At 39.0% G+C, this 23,699-nt stretch overlaps 1 protein-coding gene across 1 annotated transcript; it reads right to left on the bottom strand.

Moving 5' to 3' along the window:
• Positions 1-131: 131 nt before the first annotated feature.
• LOC109884618 (chromodomain-helicase-DNA-binding protein 1-like) lies at positions 132-4,040 on the bottom strand (the record flags this gene model as incomplete). The annotated part of the gene is given in 6 exon segments (XM_031820248.1): positions 132-213; positions 302-333; positions 495-606; positions 1,732-1,838; positions 2,089-2,201; positions 3,829-4,040. Coding segments are annotated over 6 exon segments (540 nt in total), but the record flags the coding sequence as incomplete, so codon positions are not given.
• Between the last annotated feature and the right edge of the window lie 19,659 nt (positions 4,041-23,699).

The raw sequence follows: 23,699 nt of genomic DNA on the forward strand, positions 1-23,699 counted from the left end.
AGTAGTAGTAGCAGTAGTAGTAGTAGCAGAAGTAGTAGCAGCAGCAGTAGTAGCAGAAGTAGTAGCAGCAGTAGTAGTAGTAGTAGTAGTAGTAGTAGTAGTAGTAGCAGCAGTAGTAGTAGTAGTCATACCTCCATCAGGATTTTGTGCAACAGGGAGTTCTGGTTCTTCAGTCTGTGAGCCTCATCAACTACCAAGACTTTCCACTTCCTCCTACAGAACAGAGTCGTGTTCGTTCTGGATGCTTGACTGACTGTGGTTTGAAATGCTGATAGTACTGGAATAGTGATTGCAGACTCACCTTTTCAGGAATGAGGCATCTTTGATACAGAGCTGACAATGAGAGAAATTATAAAACATGTTCAGTGTTGAGAATGTCAATAACAGATTACAGGGGGAAGTATATCAACTTGCTACAGAGTTTAAACAGCATTTTGAATCAATTATCATCATCACCTCATATGTAGTTAGCAGAACATGGTAGTGTGTTGTACCTCATATGTAGTTAGTAGAACATGGTAGTGTGTGTTGTTCATGTCCCTCTGCAGTTCTGCTCTCTTGTCTTTGTCTCCATAGTAACACAGCACCTTGAGACAGGGGGATAAGCTGGGAAGACAACATACAGTCACAAACCAGGACAGCAGGTCTAGCTCTCTGCACTCATTCTGCAATAGTAGGACATTCATGTTTCGCTTTCCATAACAACACATACAAGACTAAAATGTCTGAACTCTCACGATTAGACCAATAGTGAGGAGGCGATGTGTCCACAATGTGGAGAGTTAGTCTCTGCCTGGTGGTTAAATGAAACCATGGTAAGAACAGGAAATGGTTGCATTGTCGGAGAAAAGTGTACAGTACATTATGTAGCATGACACCAAGTCGTTGCGTAGCATGACACCAAGTCGTTGCGTAGCATGACACCAAGTCGTTGCGTAGCATGACACCAAGTCGTTGCGTAGCATGACACCAAGTCGTTGCGTAGCATGACACCAAGTCGTTGCGTAGCATGACACCAAGTCGTTGCGTAGCATGACACCAAGTCGTTGAGTAGCATGACACCAAGTCGTTGTGTAGCATGACACCAAGTCGTTGAGTAGCATGACACCAAGTCGTTGAGTAGCATGACACCAAGTCGTTGAGTAGCATGACACCAAGTCGTTGCATAGCATGACACCAAGTCGTTGCGTAGCATGACACCAAGTCGTTGCGTAGCATGACACCAAGTCGTTGAGTAGCATGACACCAAGTCGTTGCGTAGCATGACACCAAGTCGTTGCGTAGCATGACACCAAGTCGTTGAGTAGCATGACACCAAGTTGTTGAGTAGCATGACACCAAGTCGTTGCGTAGCATGACACCAAGTCGTTGCGTAGCATGACACCAAGTCGTTGCGTAGCATGACACCAAGTCGTTGAGTAGCATGACACCAAGTCGTTGCGTAGCATGACACCAAGTCGTTGCGTAGCATGACACCAAGTCGTTGAGTAGCATGACACCAAGTTGTTGAGTAGCATGACACCAAGTCGTTGCATAGCATGACACCAAGTCGTTGCGTAGCATGACACCAAGTCGTTGCGTAGCATGACACCAAGTCGTTGCGTAGCATGACACCAAGTCGTTGCGTAGCATGACACCAAGTCGTTGCGTAGCATGACACCAAGTCGTTGCGTAGCATGACACGATGTGGTTGTAGCGTTATCTGACATAAGACAATGTTGTTCTTCTCACCATTCCATCTCGCTCCTCCAGTTGTCCATGACAGACAGTGGGCTGAGGACCAGGAACGGCCCGTCCTGCCGCAGGGCCCCTCTCATGTACAATAGCAGAGAGATGGTCTGAGTGAAGGGCAAAATAGACAAGACAACAGGACAACATCAAAAGAATCCATATTATTGCCTTGGAATATAGTAAAGAAAATACACCTGAACCTTTATTCCAGTATTAAAAGGTGCTAGTATCTATACGGATGTCCACCAGAACTAATATGTATGTATCCCAAATGACAACCTATTCCCTATATAGTGCACTACTTTTGGACAGAGCCCTAGCTCTAGGCTGCCATTTGGGGAAAAAACAACCTCTCACCTGGCAGGTCTTGCCCAGGCCCATCTCATCTCCTAAGATACATCCCTGCTGGTTGGCCAGGCACTGGGTGAGCCACTGCACTCCGTCCAGCTGATAGGCTCGCAACTGAATCCCTGAAGGAAGCAACAACATTGATTGGCTGGACGCCAGTCTGACTCTAGTCTTAGGGGGGAAAAAAACACTATTGGGAGAGATAAGTCCAAGTAGCTAGCAAGACACTTCAGGACCTTATATTCATCTGGCACAATCCTGAAGAATTCTGTAACAGTTTTACGTTAAGTAGTGACGCTACTGACAGTGTTGGGGATGTAATGACAGTGTTGGGGATGTACTGACAGTGTTGGGGATGTACTGACAGTGTTGGGGATGTACTGACAGTGTTGGGGATGTACTGACAGTGTTGGGGATGTACTGACAGTGTTGGGGATTCTGAAAATATAGTTTACCAAATTATCAGTTACTTCACACTAGAAGTGAAGTGACACTAAATCTACCCTTTAAAAAATATAGTTTACTGAACTAAAGTTAATTTAAATATGAAACGTCATAGAATACAAATGGCAATGCAGAGCGCTCTAGACTCAGTTACCAGAATCTGTAGTTTATCCTATTTCAGAGTTAGGCATGGTCTGATTTCAAAAAAGAAAGGAAATGATTGCATTTTCTGACATATTTCTTATTTTTGCAGAAAATCTAGTGTAGTTCCAGTAGTTAGCTACACTGCTACAAGGCACACAAAAAAGTAGCTAATTAATCTAACAACTGAAAACACTACCAAAGATGTGATTTCTTTCTCTAGCGAATGATGGCAAGGCACTACGGAGGCTAGTGCATACGGCCCAGTACAACACTGGACCAAGCTTCCTGTCATCCAGGAACTCTATACCCGGCGGTGTCAGAGGAAGGCCCTAAAAATGGTCTAAGACTCCAGCCACCCCAGTCATGCATTAACTGTTCACTCTGCTACCGCATGGCAAGCGGTACCGGGGCGCCAAGTCTAGGTCCAAGAGCTTCTAAACAGCTTCTACCCCCAAGCCACAAGACTCCTGAACATCTAGTCAGATGGCTACCAAGACTATTTGCATTGCCACCCCCCTGCTGCTTTTCTCTGTTATTATCAATGCGTAAGTCACTTTATTAACTCTACCTACATGTACACAGTGATCGGACCTTGCATCCACGACAGTGCGTGGGCTTGGCCGGTGAGAGCGTTCCTGTAAGACGTAGCGCGAGGACGCGCTCTTTGAAAGGAGGGAGAAGTGTAACGAGCCTGGGTTTATAAGCACGGAAATCGACTGTGCCGTAGCGCCCCGTACCTCGGCGCTCCCTGCTGTTTCATTACCATATTAACTCAATTACCTCGACACCCCCTGTATATAGCCTCGCTATTGTTATTTACTGCTGCTCTTTAGTGATTTCTTATCTCTTACTTTTTTTAAATGCATTTTCTTAAAACTACATTATTGGTTAAAGGCTTGTAATTAAGCATTGTATTCGGCGCATGTGATAAACACAATTTGATTCGAGTTCAACTAATACCACCAAGCTACCGCAAATGTCGCTTAAATACTAGTGGAACACTATCAGTGCTTACTAACAAGTTAGGTAGCTAACTCCTACAGATCCAGTCCTGAGTGTTGGGCATGGCTCTGTTGAGTTGGCGGTACATGCCTGAATCAGTCTCTGTCGTAGGCTAACCATTAACTTACATTAACTTTGCCCCCACTCCCCACCACAAACCTTGCAAACCCCACTTCTGCAAATCTTTTTCAGTCAGACTGCTCTTGGTTTCTTCCGGTACGCTTGTTTTTATTTTCTGATGGAAGCTGGCCATATTTCCAAAAGCTGAGGAAAGTTTCAGAGAAACAACAAGGAAGGAAGTTTAGCGCCAAACAAACATTGTTTACTTCCTGATCAGATGACCTGTAACAGAGGAGACGCGGCTTCTTCTTCTCCTCCTTTGATTAGGTTTAACGGCGGTTGGCCTCCAATAAACGTTGCATTACCGCCACCAACTAGACTGGAGTATAACTCCTTTATACTTTGCTTGAAAAAAGGAAAATGTATCAAGAAATTCCCTACATCCAGTGCTTAAATTGAGCCGGATCCTGCCGTAATAGGATCCTGTTTCATTCAGGAACCTATTTGTGAGGATCAGGTACCTTTCTTGGCATGACATTTTTTTCAATGTTTGCATTGTACAAATTTGAATAAAAGCGGTCAGAGTTAATTCGAGTGCCCCCCCAAAAATATAGCCTAATGTGAAAGTGTAGATTTTCAGCCCGCACCTGATTTTCTAAGAATTTATTCGGGCTGGGCCTAGCCCAGGTTTATTGTAACCTAGAGACCAACTCATGGCAGTTGCTGTGGTGTGAGAGAGAGAAGCTTGCCTGTATCTCTTACGGAACCAGAATGAGATTCCTTTTCTATGATCTCTTTTCATCTCGCTGCTCTGATAGACATGAGTCTGCAACTACCATCTCTCCAGTGTTGCACTTCATCATTTATTTCCTGATAGAATCATAGCCTTGAGAAGGGTCCTTCATCATTTATTTCCTGATAGAATGTGTGCTGTTGTCACGATCGTTATAAGTGGACCAAGGCGCAGCGTGATTTGGGTTCATCATCATTTATTTAAATCTGATTGGGAGGTTCCAGACTGTGGACCGTCGTTGGAGGTTCTGGACTGTGGCGGCGCACTGGAGGCCTGATGCGTGGGACCGGTACAGGTGGCACCGGGCTGATGACAAGCACCTCAGGGCGAGTGCGGGGAGGAAGCACAGGACGTACTGGACTGTGGAGGCACACTGGAGACACAGTACGTATGGCCGGCGCAGGATATACTTGGCCGTGGATGCGCACTGGAGGTCTGGAGCGTAGCGCTGGCACAAAGCGTCCTGGCTGGATGCTCACTTTAGCCCAGCAAGTGCGAGGAGCTGGCACAGAACGCACCGGGCTGTGGATGCGCACTGGAGACACATTGCGTATCTCAGCAAAACATGGTGGTCCCACGCTCCTCACGGCGACTGTTTTGCTCCTGACACCAAATCATCTACTCTACCTCATCACTCCCCTCAACTATCTCACAATACTCCTCGCTCAGTCTATCCCAATATCCCTCTTCGCTCTCAGACTCGACCCTCGGCTTCGCCGACCAACCCGTGTTCCTCCCCCCAAAAAATTTGAGGCTGCCTCTCGGGCTTCCGTCGTGGTCGTGAACTTCGGAGTCGCCGTTGATCCTCCTTCGCTGCCTCTGCCTGCTTCCATGGCAGGGTCTTATCTCCTGCCATAATTTCTTCCCACGTCCATGATGTCCTTTTTCCCTCGGGCCCAGGATGTCCGCTCCTCCTGACCACGCTGCTTGGTCCGTTTGTGGTGGGATCTTCTGTCACGATCGTTATAAGGACTGGACCAAGGCGTAGCGTGGTTTGGGTTCATCATCATTTATTTAAAGGGAACCACCAACAAAACAATAAAGAGAAACACACAAACGTACAGCCTAGTAGGGCTCAAAAGCAACAATACAAATCCCACAATCCCACAAACAACAGGTGGGAAAAGGCTGCCTAAATAGGATGCCCAATCAGAGACAACGATAGACAGCTGCCTCTGATTGGGAACCATACCAGGCCAACATAGAAATACAAAAACTAGACTACACATAGAAATAATAAACTAGAACACCCCCCAGTCACGCTCTGACATACTCCACCATAGAAAATAAAGGCTTTCTATGGTCAGGACGTAACAGCTGTGTGTTGTGTTGCAGCAACACTGATGAACTTAAATACATTTGGCAAAAGGTATAGAGTTACTGATGTCTGTTCATATAGAGTTTATATCTAGAGAGTTATATAGAGAGAGTTTATATAGAGATGGAGTTTATATATAGAGAGTTATATAGAGAGAGTTTATATAGAGAGAGTTTATATAGATATAGAGAGAGTTTATATAGAGATATAGTTTATATAGAGTTTATATGTAGAGAGTTTATATATAGTGTTTATATATAGAGTTTATATATAGAGTTTATATATAGAGAGTTTATATATAGAGTTTATATATAGAGTGTTTATATATAGAGAGTTTATATATAGTCTATATATAGAGTTTATATATATATATAGAGTCTATTTATAGAGAGTTTATATATATAGAGAGTCCATATATAGAGATTTTATATATAGAGAGAGTTTATATATAGAGAGTTTATATATAGAGAGAGTTTATATATAGAGAGTTTATATATAGAGAGAGTTTATCTATAGAGACAGTTTATATAGAGACAGTTTATACAGTATATAGAGAGAGTTTATATACTGTATATAGAGTCTATATATTTTTTTATTTTTTTTATTTTTATTTCACCTTTATTTAACCAGGTAGGCTAGTTGAGAACAAGTTCTCATTTGCAACTGCGACCTGGCCAAGATAAAGCATAGCAGTGTGAACAGACAACAAAGAGTTACACATGGAGTAAACAATTAACAAGTCAATAACACAGTAGAAAACAAAGGGGGGGTCTATATACAATGTGTGCAAAAGGCATGAGGAGGTAGGCAAATAATTAAAATTTTGCAGATTAACACTGGAGTGATAAAAGATCAGATGGTCATGTACAGGTAGAGATATTGGTGTGCAGAAGAGCAGAAAAGTTAATAAATAAAAACAGTATGGGGATGAGGTAGGTGAAAAGGGTGGGCTATTTACCAATAGACTATGTACAGCTGCAGCGATCGGTTAGCTGCTCAGATAGCTGATGTTTGAAGTTGGTGAGGGAGATAAAAGTCTCCAACTTCAGCGATTTTTGCAATTCGTTCCAGTCACAGGCAGCAGAGTACTGGAACGAAAGGCGGCCAAATGAGGTGTTGGCTTTAGGGATGATCAGTGAGATACACCTGCTGGAGCGCGTGCTACGGATGGGTGTTGCCATCGTGACCAGTGAGCTGAGATAAGGCGGAGCTTTACCTAGCATAGACTTGTAGATGACCTGGAGCCAGTGGGTCTGGCGACGAATATGTAGCGAGGGCCAGCCGACTAGAGCATACAAGTCGCAGTGGTGGGTGGTATAAGGTGCTTTAGTGACAAAACGGATGGCACTGTGATAGACTGCATCCAGTTTGCTGAGTAGAGTGTTGGAAGCCATTTTGTAGATGACATCGCCGAAGTCGAGGATCGGTAGGATAGTCAGTTTTACTAGGGTAAGCTTGGCGGCTTGAGTGAAGGAGGCTTTGTTGCGGAATAGAAAGCCGACTCTTGATTTGATTTTCGATTGGAGATGTTTGATATGAGTCTGGAAGGAGAGTTTGCAGTCTAGCCAGACACCTAGGTACTTATAGACGTCCACATATTCTAGGTCGGAACCATCCAGGGTGGTGATGCTAGTCGGGCATGCAGGTGCAGGCAGCGACCGGTTGAAAAGCATGCATTTGGTTTTACTAGCGTTTAAGAGCAGTTGGAGGCCACGGAAGGAGTGTTGTATGGCATTGAAGCTTGTTTGGAGGTTAGATAGCACAGTGTCCAAAGACGGGCCGAAAGTATATAGAATGGTGTCGTCTGCGTAGAGGTGGATCAGGGAATCGCCCGCAGCAAGAGCAACATCATTGATATACACAGAGAAAAGAGTCGGCCCGAGAATTGAACCCTGTGGCACCCCCATAGAGACTGCCAGAGGACCGGACAGCATGCCCTCCGATTTGACACACTGAACTCTGTCTGCAAAGTAATTGGTGAACCAGTCAAGGCAGTCATCCGAAAAACCGAGGCTACTGAGTCTGCCGATAAGAATATGGTGAATGACAGAGTCGAAAGCCTTGGCAAGGTCGATGAAGACGGCTGCACAGTACTGTCTTTTATCGATGGCGGTTATGATGTCGTTTAGTACCTTGAGTGTGGCTGAGGTGCACCCATGACCGGCTCGGAAACCAGATTGCACAGCGGAGAAGGTACGGTGGGATTCGAGATGGTCAGAGAGTTTATATAGAGAGAGTTTATATATAGAGAGTTTATATATATAGAGTTTATTTATTGAGAGAGTTTATATATAGAGAGTCTATATATAGAGAGTTTATATAGAGAGTTTATATACAGTGCCTTGCGAAAGTATTCGGCCCCCTTGAACTTTGCGACCTTTTGCCACATTTCAGGCTTCAAACATAAAGATATAAAACTGTATTTTTTTGTGAAGAATCAACAACAAGTGGGACACAATCATGAAGTGGAACGGCATTTATTGGATATTTCAAACTTTTTTAACAAATCAAAAACTGAAAAATTGGGCGTGCAAAATTATTCAGCCCCATTACTTTCAGTGCAGCAAACTCTCTCCAAAAGTTCAGTGAGGATCTCTGAATGATCCAATGTTGACCTAAATGACTAATGATGATAAATACAATCCACCTTTGTGTAATCAAGTCTCTGTATAAATGCACCTGCACTGTGATAGTCTCAGAGGTCCGTTAAAAGCGCAGAGAGCATCATGAAGAACAAGGAACACACCAGGCAGGTCCGAGATACTGTTGTGAAGAAGTTTAAAGCCGGATTTGGATACAAAAAGATTTCCCAAGCTTTAAACATCCCAAGGAGCACTGTGCAAGCGATAATATTGAAATGGAAGGAGTATCAGACCACTGCAAATCTACCAAGACCTGGCCGTCCCTCTAAACTTTCAGCTCATACAAGGAGAAGACTGATCAGAGATGCAGCCAAGAGGCCCATGATCACTCTGGATGAACTGCAGAGATCTACAGCTGAGGTGGGAGACTCTGTCCATAGGACAACAATCAGTCGTATATTGCACAAATCTGGCCTTTATGGAAGAGTGGCAAGAAGAAAGCCATTTCTTAAAGATATCCATAAAAAGTGTCGTTTAAAGTTTGCCACAAGCCACCTGGGAGACACACCAAACATGTGGAAGAAGGTGCTCTGGTCAGATGAAACCAAAATTGAACTTTTTGGCAACAATGCAAAACGTTATGTTTGGCGTAAAAGCAACACAGCTCATCACCCTGACCACACCATCCCCACTGTCAAACATGGTGGTGGCAGCATCATGGTTTGGGCCTGCTTTTCTTCAGCAGGGACAGGGAAGATGTTTAAAATTGATGGGAAGATGGATGGAGCCAAATACAGGACCATTCTGGAAGAAAACCTGATGGAGTCTGCAAAAGACCTGAGACTGGGACGGAGATTTGTCTTCCAACAAGACAATGATCCAAAACATAAAGCAAAATCTACAATGGAATGGTTCAAAAATAAACATATCTACGTGTTAGAATGGCCAAGTCAAAGTCCAGACCTGAATCCAATCGAGAATCTGTGGAAAGAACTGAAAACTGCTGTTCACAAATGCTCTCCATCCAACCTCACTGAGCTCGAGCTGTTTTGCAAGGAGGAATGGGAAAAAATGTCAGTCTCTCGATGTGCAAAACTGATAGAGACATACCCCAAGCGACTTACAGCTGTAATCACAGCAAAAGGTGGCGCTACAAAGTATTAACTTAAGGGGGCTGAATAATTTTGCACGCCCAATTTTTCAGTTTTTGATTTGTTAAAAAAGTTTGAAATATCCAATAAATGTCGTTCCACTTCATGATTGTGTCCCACTTGTTGTTGATTCTTCACAAAAAAATACAGTTTTATATCTCTATGTTTGAAGCCTGAAATGTGGCAAAAGGTCGCAAAGTTCAAGGGGGCCGAATACTTTCGCAAGGCATTGTATATAGAGAGTTTACATATAGAGTCTATATATATAGAGTTTATATATAGAGAGTTTATATATAGAGTGTTTATATATAGAGTTTATATATAGAGAGTTTGTATATATAGAGTCTTCACCTGCGGGATCGTTTGAGACCGGCCACCTGGACAGCTGATGAAACTGTGAAGAATTTCTGCACAAACTGTCAGAAACCGTCTCAGGGAAGCTCCTTTGCATGCTCTTCGTCCTCACCAGGGTCTTGAAATGACTGCAGTTCGTAACCGACTTCAGTGAGCAAATGCTCACCTTCAATGGCCACTGGCACACTGGAGTAGAGTGCTCTTCATGGATGAATCCCGGATTCAACTGTACCAGGCAGATAGCAAAGAACGGTGTGTGTGCAGTTTGCTGATGTCAATGTTGTGAACAGAGCGCCCCATGGTGGCAGTGGGGTTATGATATGGGCAGGAATAAGCTACAGACCACGAACACAATTGATTTTTATCTATGCGCAGTGGTTCCCAAACCTTTTATAGTCCGGTACCCCTTCAAACATTCAACCTCTAGCTAGATCTATTGTCTCTATTATAATATGACAGACCAGCGAGATCTACTGTATCAATTATAATATGACAGACCAGCTAGATCTACTGTCTCTATTACATTATGACAGACCAGCTAGATCTACTGTCTCTATTATTATATGACAGACCAGCTAGATCTACTGTCTCTATTATATTATGACAGACCATCTAGATCTACTGTATCTATTATAATATGACAGACCAGCTAGATATGCTGTCTCTATTATATTATGACAGACCAGTTAGATCTGCTGTCTCTATTATAATATGACAGACCAGCTAGATCTACTGTCTCTATTATAATATGACAGACACGGTAGATCTACTGTCGCTATTATATTATGACAGACCAGCTAGATCTACTGTCTCTATTATAATATGACAGACCTGCTAGATCTACTGTCTCTATTATATTATGACAGACCAGCTAGATCTACTGTATCTATTATAATATGAGAGACCAGCTAGATCTATTGTCTATATTATAATATGACAGACCAGCTAAATCTACTGTCTCTATGATAATATGACAGACCAGCTAGATATGCTGTCTCTATTATAATATGACAGACCAGCTAGATCTATTGTCTCTATTATAATATGACAGACCAGCTAGATCTACTGTATCTATTATAATATGACAGACCAGCTAGATCTACTGTCTCTATAATAATATGACAGACCAGCTAGATATGCTGTCTCTATTACATTATGACAGACCAGCTATATCTACTGTCTCTATTATTATATGACAGACCAGCTAGATCTACTGTCTCTATTATATTATGACAGACCATCTAGATCTACTGTATCTATTATAATATGACAGACCAGCTAGATCGACTGTCTCTATAATAATATGACAGACCAGCTAGATATGCTGTCTCTATTATATTATGACGGGCCAGCTAGATCTACTGTCTCTATTATAATATGACAGACCAGCTAGATCTACTGTCTCTATTATAATATGACAGACCAGGTAGATCTACTGTTGCTATTATATTATGACAGACCAGCTAGATCTACTGTCTCTATTATAATATGACAGACCAGCTAGATCTACTGTCTCTATTATATTATGACAGGCCAGCTAGATCTACTGTCTCTATTATTATATGACAGACCAGCTAGATCTACTGTCTCTATTATATTATGACAGACCATCTAGATCTACTGTATCTATTATATTATGACAGACCAGCTAGATCGACTGTCTCTATTATAATATGACAGACCAGCTAGATCGACTGTCTCTATAATAATATGACAGACCAGCTAGATATGCTGTCTCTATTATATTATAACAGGCCAGCTAGATCTACTGTCTCTATTATAATATGACAGACCAGCTAGATCGACTGTCGCTATAATAATATGACAGACCAGCGAGATCTACTGTCTCTATTATAATATGACAGACCAGCTAGATATACTGTATCTATTAAATGATGACAGACCAGCTAGATCTACTGTCTCTATAATAATATGGCAGACCAGCTAGATATGCTGTCTCTATTATATTATGAAATACCAGCCAGATCTACTGTCTCTATTATAATATGACAGACCAGCTATATCTATTGTATCTATTATAATATGACAGACCAGCTAGATCGACTGTCGCTATAATAATATGACAAACCAGCGATATCTGCTATCTCTATTATAATATGACAGACCAGCTAGATATATTGTCTCTATGAAAATATGACAGACCAACTAGATATACTGTATCTATTAAATGACAGACCAGCTAGATCTACTGTCTCTATAATAATATGACAGACCAGCTAGATATGCTGTCTCTATTATAATATGACAGACCAGCTAGATCTATTGTCTCTATGAAAATATGACAGACCAGCTATATCTACTGTCTCTATTATATTATGACAGACCAGCTAGATCTACTGTATCTATTATTATGACAGACAAGCTAGATCTACTGTCTCTATTATTATATGACAGACCAGCTAGATCTATTGTCTCTATGAAAATATGACAGACCAACTAGATATACTGTATCTATTAAATGATGACAGACCAGCTAGATCTACTGTCTCTATAATAATATGACAGACCAGCTAGATCTGTTGTATCTATTATAATATGACAGACCAGCTAGATCGACTGTCGCTATAATAATATGACAAACCAGTGATATCTGCTATCTCTATTATAATATGACAGACCAGCTAGATATATTGTCTCTATGAAAATATGACAGACCAACTAGATATACTGTATCTATTAAATGACAGACCAGCTAGATCTACTGTCTCTATAATAATATGACAGACCAGCTAGATATGCTGTCTCTATTATAATATGACAGACCAGCTAGATCTATTGTCTCTATGAAAATATGACAGACCAGCTATATCTACTGTCTCTATTATATTATGACAGACCAGCTAGATCTACTGTATCTATTATTATGACAGACAAGCTAGATCTACTGTCTCTATTATTATATGACAGACCAGCTAGATCTATTGTCTCTATGAAAATATGACAGACCAACTAGATATACTGTATCTATTAAATGATGACAGACCAGCTAGATCTACTGTCTCTATAATAATATGACAGACCAGCTAGATCTGTTGTATCTATTATAATATGCACATGACCAGTCTAGATATCGAGCTGTCGCTCATAATCAATATGACAAAACCAGCGATCATCTGCTATCTCGATTATCATATTGACAGACAAGCATAGATCTACTGTCTCTTATAATAATATGCAGACCAGCTAGATATGCTGTCTCTATTATATTATGACAGACCAGCTAGATCTACTGTATCTATTATTATGACAGAACAAGCTAGATCTACCTGTCGTCTATTATTATATGAACAGACCGGCTAGATCTACTTGCTCTACTATATTATGACAGACCAGGCTAGATCTGTTGTTCCTATTATAATATGGACAGACCATCTAGCATTCGACTGTCGCTATAATAATATGACAAACCAGCTATATCTGCTAATCTCTATTATAATATGACAGACCAGCTAGTATAGATTGTCTCTATGAAAATATGACAGACCAACTAGATATACTGTATCTATTAAATGACAAGACCAGCTAGATCTACTGTCTCTATAATCATATGACAGACCAGCTTATATATGCTGTCCTCTAGTTATAATATGACAGACCAGCTAGATCCTATTGTCTCTATGGAAAATATGACAGACCAGCTATTATCTACTGTTCTCGATTATATTTATGACAGACCAGCTAGATCTACTGTATCTAGTATTATGACAGAACAAGCTAGATCTACTGTCTCTATTATTATATGGACAGACCAGCTAGATCTACTGTCTCTATTATAATATGACAGACCAGCTAGATCTACTGTCTCTATTATAATATGACAGACCAGCTAGATCTACTGTCTCTATTATAATATGACAGACCAGCTAGATCTACTGTCTCTATTATATTATGACAGACCAGCTAGATCTACTGTCTCTATTATTATGACAGACCAGCTAGATCTACTGTCTCTATTATTATATGACAGACCAGCTAGATCTACTGTCTCTATTATATTATGACAGACCAGCTAGATCTACTGTCTCTATTATAATATGACAGACCAGCTAGATCTACTGTCTCTATTATAATATGACAGACCAGCTAGATCTACTGTCTCTATTATAATATGACAGACCAGCTAGATCTACTGTCTCTATTATATATGACAGACCAGCTAGATCTACTGTCTCTATTATAATATGACAGACCAGCTAGATCTACTGTCTCTATTATAATATGACAGACCAGCTAGATCTACTGTCTCTATTATAATATGACAGACCAGCTAGATCTACTGTATCTATTATTATGACAGACAAGCTAGATCTACTGTCTCTATTATTATATGACAGACCAGCTAGATCTACTGTCTCTATTATATTATGACAGACCAGCTAGATCTACTGTCTCTATTATAATATGACAGACCAGCTAGATCTACTGTCTCTATTATATATGACAGACCAGCTAGATCTACTGTCTCTATTATATTATGACAGACCAGCTAGATCTACTGTCTCTATTATAATATGACAGACCAGCTAGATCTACTGTCTCTATTATAATATGACAGACCAGCTAGATCTACTGTCTCTATTATATTATGACAGACCAGCTAGATCTACTGTCTCTATTATAATATGACAGACCAGCTAGATCTACTGTCTCTATTATATTATGACAGACCAGCTAGATCTACTGTCTCTATTATATATGACAGACCAGCTAGATCTACTGTCTCTATTATATTATGACAGACCAGCTAGATCTACTGTCTCTATTATATTATGACAGACCAGCTAGATCTACTGTCTCTATTATAATATGACAGACCAGCTAGATCTACTGTCTCTATTATAATATGACAGACCAGCTAGATCTACTGTCTCTATTATATTATGACAGACCAGCTAGATCTACTGTCTCTATTATAATATGACAGACCAGCTAGATCTACTGTCTCTATATAATATGACAGACCAGCTAGATCTACTGTCTCTATTATAATATGACAGACCAGCTAGATCTACTGTCTCTATTATTATGACAGACCAGCTAGATCTACTGTCTCTATTATAATATGACAGACCAGCTAGATCTACTGTCTCTATTATATTATGACAGACCAGCTAGATCTACTGTCTCTATTATAATATGACAGACCAGCTAGATCTACTGTCTCTATTATAATATGACAGACCAGCTAGATCTACTGTCTCTATAATATATGACAGACCAGCTAGATCTACTGTCTCTATTATAATATGACAGACCAGCTAGATCTACTGTCTCTATTATATATGACAGACCAGCTATATCTACTGTCTCTATTATATTATGACCAGACCATCTAGATCTACTGTCTCTGATATAATATGACAGACCAGCTAGATCTACTGTCTCTATTATAATATGACAGACCAGCTAGATCTACTGTCTCTATTATAATATGACAGACCAGCTAGATCTACTGTCTCTATTATATTATGACAGACCAGCTAGATCTACTGTCTCTATTATTATGACAGACCAGCTAGATCTACTGTCTCTATTATATATGACAGACCAGCTAGATCTACTGTCTCTATTATATTATGACAGACCAGCTAGATCTACTGTCTCTATTATAATATGACAGACCAGCTAGATCTACTGTCTCTATTATATATGACAGACCAGCTAGATCTACTGTCTCTATATATATGACAGACCAGCTAGATCTACTGTCTCTATTATATATATGACAGACCAGCTAGATCTACTGTCTCTATTATAATATGACAGACCAGCTAGATCTACTGTCTCTATTATAATATGACAGACCAGCTAGATCTACTGTCTCTATTAAATATGACAGACCAGCTAGATCTACTGTCTCTATTATATTATGACAGACCAGCTAGATCTACTGTCTCTATTATATTATGACAGACCAGCTAGATCTACTGTCTCTATTATATTATGACAGACCAGCTAGATCTACTGTCTCTATTATATTATGACAGACCAGCTAGATCTACTGTCTCTATTATATATGACAGACCAGCTAGATCTACTGTCTCTATTATATTATGACAGACCAGCTAGATCTACTGTCTCTATTATAATATGACAGACCAGCTAGATCTACTGTCTCTATTATAATATGACAGACCAGCTAGATCTACTGTCTCTATTATATTATGACAGACCAGCTAGATCTACTGTCTCTATTATAATATGACAGACCAGCTAGATCTACTGTCTCTATTATATTATGACAGACCAGCTAGATCTACTGTCTCTTTATTATGACAGACCAGCTAGATCTACTGTCTCTATTATATTATGACAGACCAGCTAGATCTACTGTCTCTATTATATTATGACAGACCAGCTAGATCTACTGTCTCTATTATAATATGACAGACCAGCTAGATCTACTGTCTCTATTATAATATGACAGACCAGCTAGATCTACTGTCTCTATTATATTATGACAGACCAGCTAGATCTACTGTCTCTATTATAATATGACAGACCAGCTAGATCTACTGTCTCTATTATAATATGACAGACCAGCTAGATCTACTGTCTCTATTAATATGACAGACCAGCTAGATCTACTGTCTCTATTAAATATGACAGACCAGCTAGATCTACTGTCTCTATTATAATATGACAGACCAGCTAGATCTACTGTCTCTATTATATTATGACAGACCAGCTAGATCTACTGTCTCTATTATAATATGACAGACCAGCTAGATCTACTGTCTCTATTATAATATGACAGACCAGCTAGATCTACTGTCTCTATATATATGACAGACCAGCTATATCTACTGTCTCTATTATAATATGACAGACCAGCTAGATCTACTGTCTCTATTAAATATGACAGACCAGCTAGATCTACTGTCTCTATTAAATGACAGACCAGCTAGATCTACTGTCTCTATTATAATATGACAGACCAGCTAGATCTACTGTCTCTATTATAATATGACAGACCAGCTAGATCTACTGTCTCTATTATAATATGACAGACCAGCTAGATCTACTGTCTCTATTAAATGACAGACCAGCTAGATCTACTGTCTCTATTATAATATGACAGACCAGCTATATCTACTGTCTCTATTATATAATGACAGACCAGCTAGATCTACTGTCTCTATTCAACTATGACAGACCAGCTAGATCTACTGTCTCTATTATATTATGACAGACCAGCTAGATCTACTGTCTCTATATTATGACAGACCAGCTAGATCTACTGTCTCTATTATATATGACAGACCAGCTAGATCTACTGTCTCTTATAATATGACAGACCAGCTAGATCTACTGTCTCTATTATATGATGACAGACCAGCTAGATCTACTGTCTCTATTATAATATGACAGACCAGCTAGATCTACTGTCTCTATTATAATATGACAGACCAGCTAGATCTACTGTCTCTATATATATGACAGACCAGCTATATCTACTGTCTCTATTATAATATGACAGACCAGCTAGATCTACTGTCTCTATTATAATATGACAGACCAGCTAGATCTACTGTCTCTATTATATTATGACAGACCAGCTAGATCTACTGTCTCTATTATTATGACAGACCAGCTAGATCTACTGTCTCTATTATTATATGACAGACCAGCTAGATCTACTGTCTCTATTATATTATGACAGACCAGCTAGATCTACTGTCTCTATTATAATATGACAGACCAGCTAGATCTACTGTCTCTATATATAATATGACAGACCAGCGATCTACTGTCTCTATTATAATATGACAGACCAGCTAGATCTACTGTCTCTATTATAATATGACAGACCAGCTAGATCTACTGTCTCTATTATGACAGACCAGCTAGATCTACTGTCTCTATTATAATATGACAGACCAGCTAGATCTACTGTCTCTATTATAATATGACAGACCAGCTAGATCTACTGTCTCTATTATATATGACAGACCAGCTAGATCTACTGTCTCTATTATATTATGACAGACCAGCTAGATCTACTGTATCTATTATTATGACAGACCAGCTAGATCTACTGTCTCTATTATTATATGACAGACCAGCTAGATCTACTGTCTCTATTATATTATGACAGACCAGCTAGATCTACTGTCTCTATTATAATATGACAGACCAGCTAGATCTACTGTCTCTATTATAATATGACAGACCAGCTAGATCTACTGTCTCTATTATATATATGACAGACCAGCTAGATCTACTGTCTCTATTATATATGACAGACCAGCTAGATCTACTGTCTCTATTATAATATGACAGACCAGCTAGATCTACTGTCTCTATTATATTATGACAGACCAGCTAGATCTACTGTCTCTATTATAATATGACAGACCAGCTAGATCTACTGTCTCTATTATATTATGACAGACCAGCTAGATCTACTGTCTCTATTATATATGACAGACCAGCTAGATCTACTGTCTCTATTATATTATGACAGACCAGCTAGATCTACTGTCTCTATTATAATATGACAGACCAGCTAGATCTACTGTCTCTATTATAATATGACAGACCAGCTAGATCTACTGTCTCTATTATATTATGACAGACCAGCTAGATCTACTGTCTCTATTATAATATGACAGACCAGCTAGATCTACTGTCTCTATTATAATATGACAGACCAGCTAGATCTACTGTCTCTATTATATTATGACAGACCAGCTAGATCTACTGTCTCTATTATAATATGACAGACCAGCTAGATCTACTGTCTCTATTATATTATGACAGACCAGCTAGATCTACTGTCTCTATTATATTATGACAGACCAGCTAGATCTACTGTCTCTATTATATTATGACAGACCAGCTAGATCTACTGTCTCTATTATATTATGACAGACCAGCTAGATCTACTGTCTCTATTATAATATGACAGACCAGCTAGATCTACTGTCTCTATTATAATTATGACAGACCAGCTAGATCCTGTCTCTATATATATTATGACAGACCAGCTAGATCTACTGTCTCTATTATAATATGACAGACCAGCTAGATCTACTGTCTCTATATAATTGACAGACCAGCTAGATCTACTGTCTCTATTATAATATGACAGACCAGCTAGATCTACTGTCTCTATTATATTATGACAGACCAGCTAGATCTACTGTCTCTATTATAATATGACAGACCAGCTAGATCTACTGTCTCTATTATATTATGACAGACCAGCTAGATCTACTGTCTCTATTATAATATGACAGACCAGCTAGATCTACTGTCTCTATTATATATGACAGACCAGCTAGATCTACTGTCTCTATTAAATATGACAGACCAGCTATATCTACTGTCTCTATTATAATATGACAGACCAGCTAGATCTACTGTCTCTATTAAATATTGACAGACCAGCTAGATCTACTGTCTCTATTAATACAGACCAGCTAGATCTACTGTCTCTATTATAATATGACAGACCAGCTAGATCTACTGTCTCTATTATAATATGACAGACCAGCTAGATCTACTGTCTCTATTATAATATGACAGACCAGCTAGATCTACTGTCTCTATTATATTATGACAGACCAGCTAGATCTACTGTCTCTATTATTTATGACAGACCAGCTAGATCTACTGTCTCTATTATATATGACAGACCAGCTAGATCTACTGTCTCTATTATATTATGACAGACCAGCTAGATCTACTGTCTCTATTATAATATGACAGACCAGCTAGATCTACTGTCTCTATTATAATATGACAGACCAGCTAGATCTACTGTCTCTATTATATTATGACAGACCAGCTAGATCCTGTCTCTATTATAATATGACAGACCAGCTAGATCTACTGTCTCTATTATATTATGACAGACCAGCTAGATCTACTGTCTCTATTATAATATGACAGACCAGCTAGATCTACTGTCTCTATTATAATATGACAGACCAGCTAGATCTACTGTCTCTATTATATTATGACAGACCAGCTAGATCTACTGTCTCTATTATTATATGACAGACCAGCTAGATCTACTGTCTCTATTATATTATGACAGACCAGCTAGATCTACTGTCTCTATTATAATATGACAGACCAGCTAGATCTACTGTCTCTATTATAATATGACAGACCAGCTAGATCTACTGTCTCTATTATATTATGACAGACCAGCTAGATCTACTGTCTCTATTATAATATGACAGACCAGCTAGATCTACTGTCTCTATTATATATGACAGACCAGCTAGATCTACTGTCTCTATTATATTGACAGACCAGCTAGATCTACTGTCTCTATTATATTATGACAGACCAGCTAGATCTACTGTCTCTATATATGACAGACCAGCTAGATCTACTGTCTCTATTATATTGACAGACCAGCTAGATCTACTGTCTCTATTATATTATGACAGACCAGCTAGATCTACTGTCTCTATTATATATGACAGACCAGCTAGATCTACTGTCTCTATTATATTATGACAGACCAGCTAGATCTACTGTCTCTATATAATATGACAGACCAGCTAGATCTACTGTCTCTATTATTTATGACAGACCAGCTAGATCTACTGTCTCTATTATATTATGACAGACCAGCTAGATCTACTGTCTCTATAATAATATGACAGACCAGCTAGATCTACTGTCTCTATTATAATATGACAGACCAGCTAGATCTACTGTCTCTATTAAATTATGACAGACCAGCTAGATCTACTGTCTCTATTATAAATGACAGACCAGCTAGATCTACTGTCTCTATTATATTATGACAGACCAGCTAGATCTACTGTCTCTATTATAATATGACAGACCAGCTAGATCTACTGTCTCTATTATATATGACAGACCAGCTAGATCTACTGTCTCTATTATATATGACAGACCAGCTATATCTACTGTCTCTATTATAATATGACAGACCAGCTAGATCTACTGTCTCTATTATATATGACAGACCAGCTAGATCTACTGTCTCTATTATGACAGACCAGCTAGATCTACTGTCTCTATTATAATATGACAGACCAGCTAGATCTACTGTCTCTATTATAATATGACAGACCAGCTAGATCTACTGTCTCTATTATATATGACAGACCAGCTAGATCTACTGTCTCTATTATATTATGACAGACCAGCTAGATCTACTGTCTCTATTATTAACAGACCAGCTAGATCTACTGTCTCTATTATTATATGACAGACCAGCTAGATCTACTGTCTCTATTATATTATGACAGACCAGCTAGATCTACTGTCTCTATTATAATATGACAGACCAGCTAGATCTACTGTCTCTATTATATATGACAGACCAGCTAGATCTACTGTCTCTATTATAATATGACAGACCAGCTAGATCTACTGTCTCTATTATAATATGACAGACCAGCTAGATCTACTGTCTCTATATAATATGACAGACCAGCTAGATCTACTGTCTCTATTATAATATGACAGACCAGCTAGATCTACTGTCTCTATATAATATGACAGACCAGCTAGATCTACTGTCTCTATTATATTATGACAGACCAGCTAGATCTACTGTCTCTATTATATTATGACAGACCAGCTAGATCTACTGTCTCTATTATATTATGACAGACCAGCTAGATCTACTGTCTCTATTATAATATGACACCCCTAGATCTACTGTCTCTATTATAATATGACAGACCAGCTAGATCTACTGTCTCTATTATATTATGACAGACCAGCTAGATCTACTGTCTCTATTATAATATGACAGACCAGCTAGATCTACTGTCTCTATTATATTATGACAGACCAGCTAGATCTACTGTCTCTATTATTATGACAGACCAGCTAGATCTACTGTCTCTATTATAATATGACAGACCAGCTAGATCTACTGTCTCTATTATATTATGACAGACCAGCTAGATCTACTGTCTCTATTATATATGACAGACCAGCTAGATCTACTGTCTCTATTATATTATGACAGACCAGCTAGATCTACTGTCTCTATTATATTATGACAGACCAGCTAGATCTACTGTCTCTATTATAATATGACAGACCAGCTAGATCTACTGTCTCTATTATAATATGACAGACCAGCTAGATCTACTGTCTCTATTATATTATGACAGACCAGCTAGATCTACTGTCTCTATTATAATATGACAGACCAGCTAGATCTACTGTCTCTATTAATATGACAGACCAGCTAGATCTACTGTCTCTATTATAATGACAGACAGCTAGATCTACTGTCTCTATTAAATATGACAGACCAGCTAGATCTACTGTCTCTGTAATATGACAGACCAGCTAGATCTACTGTCTCTATTATATTATGACAGACCAGCTAGATCTACTGTCTCTATTATATTATGACAGACCAGCTAGATCTACTGTCTCTATTATAAAATGACAGACCAGCTAAATCTACTGTCTCTGTAATATGAAAGACCAGCTAGATCTACTGTCTCTATTAATATGACAGACCAGCTAGATCTACTGTCTCTATTAATATGACAGACCGGCTAGATCTACTGTCTCTATTAAATGACAGACCAGCTAGATCTACTGTCTCTATTATAATATGACAGACCAGCTAGATCTACTGTCTCTATTATAATATGACAGACCAGCTAGATCTACTGTCTCTATTATAATATGACAGACCAGCTAGATCTACTGTCTCTATTATGACAGACCAGCTAGATCTACTGTCTCTATATAATATGACAGACCAGCTAGATATACTGTCTCTATTATATATGACAGACCAGCTAGATCTACTGTCTCTATTATAATATGACAGACCAGCTAGATCTACTGTCTCTATTATATTATGACAGACCAGCTAGATCTACTGTCTCTATTATTATGACAGACCAGCTAGATCTACTGTCTCTATTATATATGACAGACCAGCTAGATCTACTGTCTCTATTATATAATATACAGACCAGCTAGATCTACTGTCTCTATTAATATGACAGACCAGCTAGATCTACTGTCTCTATTATAATATGACAGACCAGCTAGATCTACTGTCTCTATTATAATATGACAGACCAGCTAGATCTACTGTCTCTATTAATAATATGACAGACCAGCTAGATCTACTGTCTCTATTATATTATGACAGACCAGCTAGATCTACTGTCTCTATTATAATATGACAGACCAGCTAGATCTACTGTCTCTATTATATTATGACAGACCAGCTAGATCTACTGTCTCTATTATTATGACAGACCAGCTAGATCTACTGTCTCTATTATATATGACAGACCAGCTAGATCTACTGTCTCTATTATATTATGACAGACCAGCTAGATCTACTGTCTCTATTATAATATGACAGACCAGCTAGATCTACTGTCTCTATAATAATTGACAGACCAGCTAGATCTACTGTCTCTATTATAATATGACAGACCAGCTAGATCTACTGTCTCTATTATAATATGACAGACCAGCTAGATCTACTGTCTCTATTAATGACAGACCAGCTAGATCTACTGTCTCTATAATAATATGACAGACCAGCTAGATCTACTGTCTCTATTATATTATGACAGACCAGCTAGATCTACTGTCTCTATTAAATATGACAGACCAGCTAGATCTACTGTCTCTATTATATTATGACAGACCAGCTAGATCTACTGTCTCTATTATTATGACAGACCAGCTAGATCTACTGTCTCTATTATATATGACAGACCAGCTAGATCTACTGTCTCTATTATATTATGACAGACCAGCTA

The sequence above is a fragment of the Oncorhynchus kisutch genome, unplaced genomic scaffold (assembly GCF_002021735.2).
Source record: "Oncorhynchus kisutch isolate 150728-3 unplaced genomic scaffold, Okis_V2 scaffold3164, whole genome shotgun sequence".
Taxonomy (NCBI): Eukaryota; Metazoa; Chordata; class Actinopteri; order Salmoniformes; family Salmonidae; genus Oncorhynchus; species Oncorhynchus kisutch.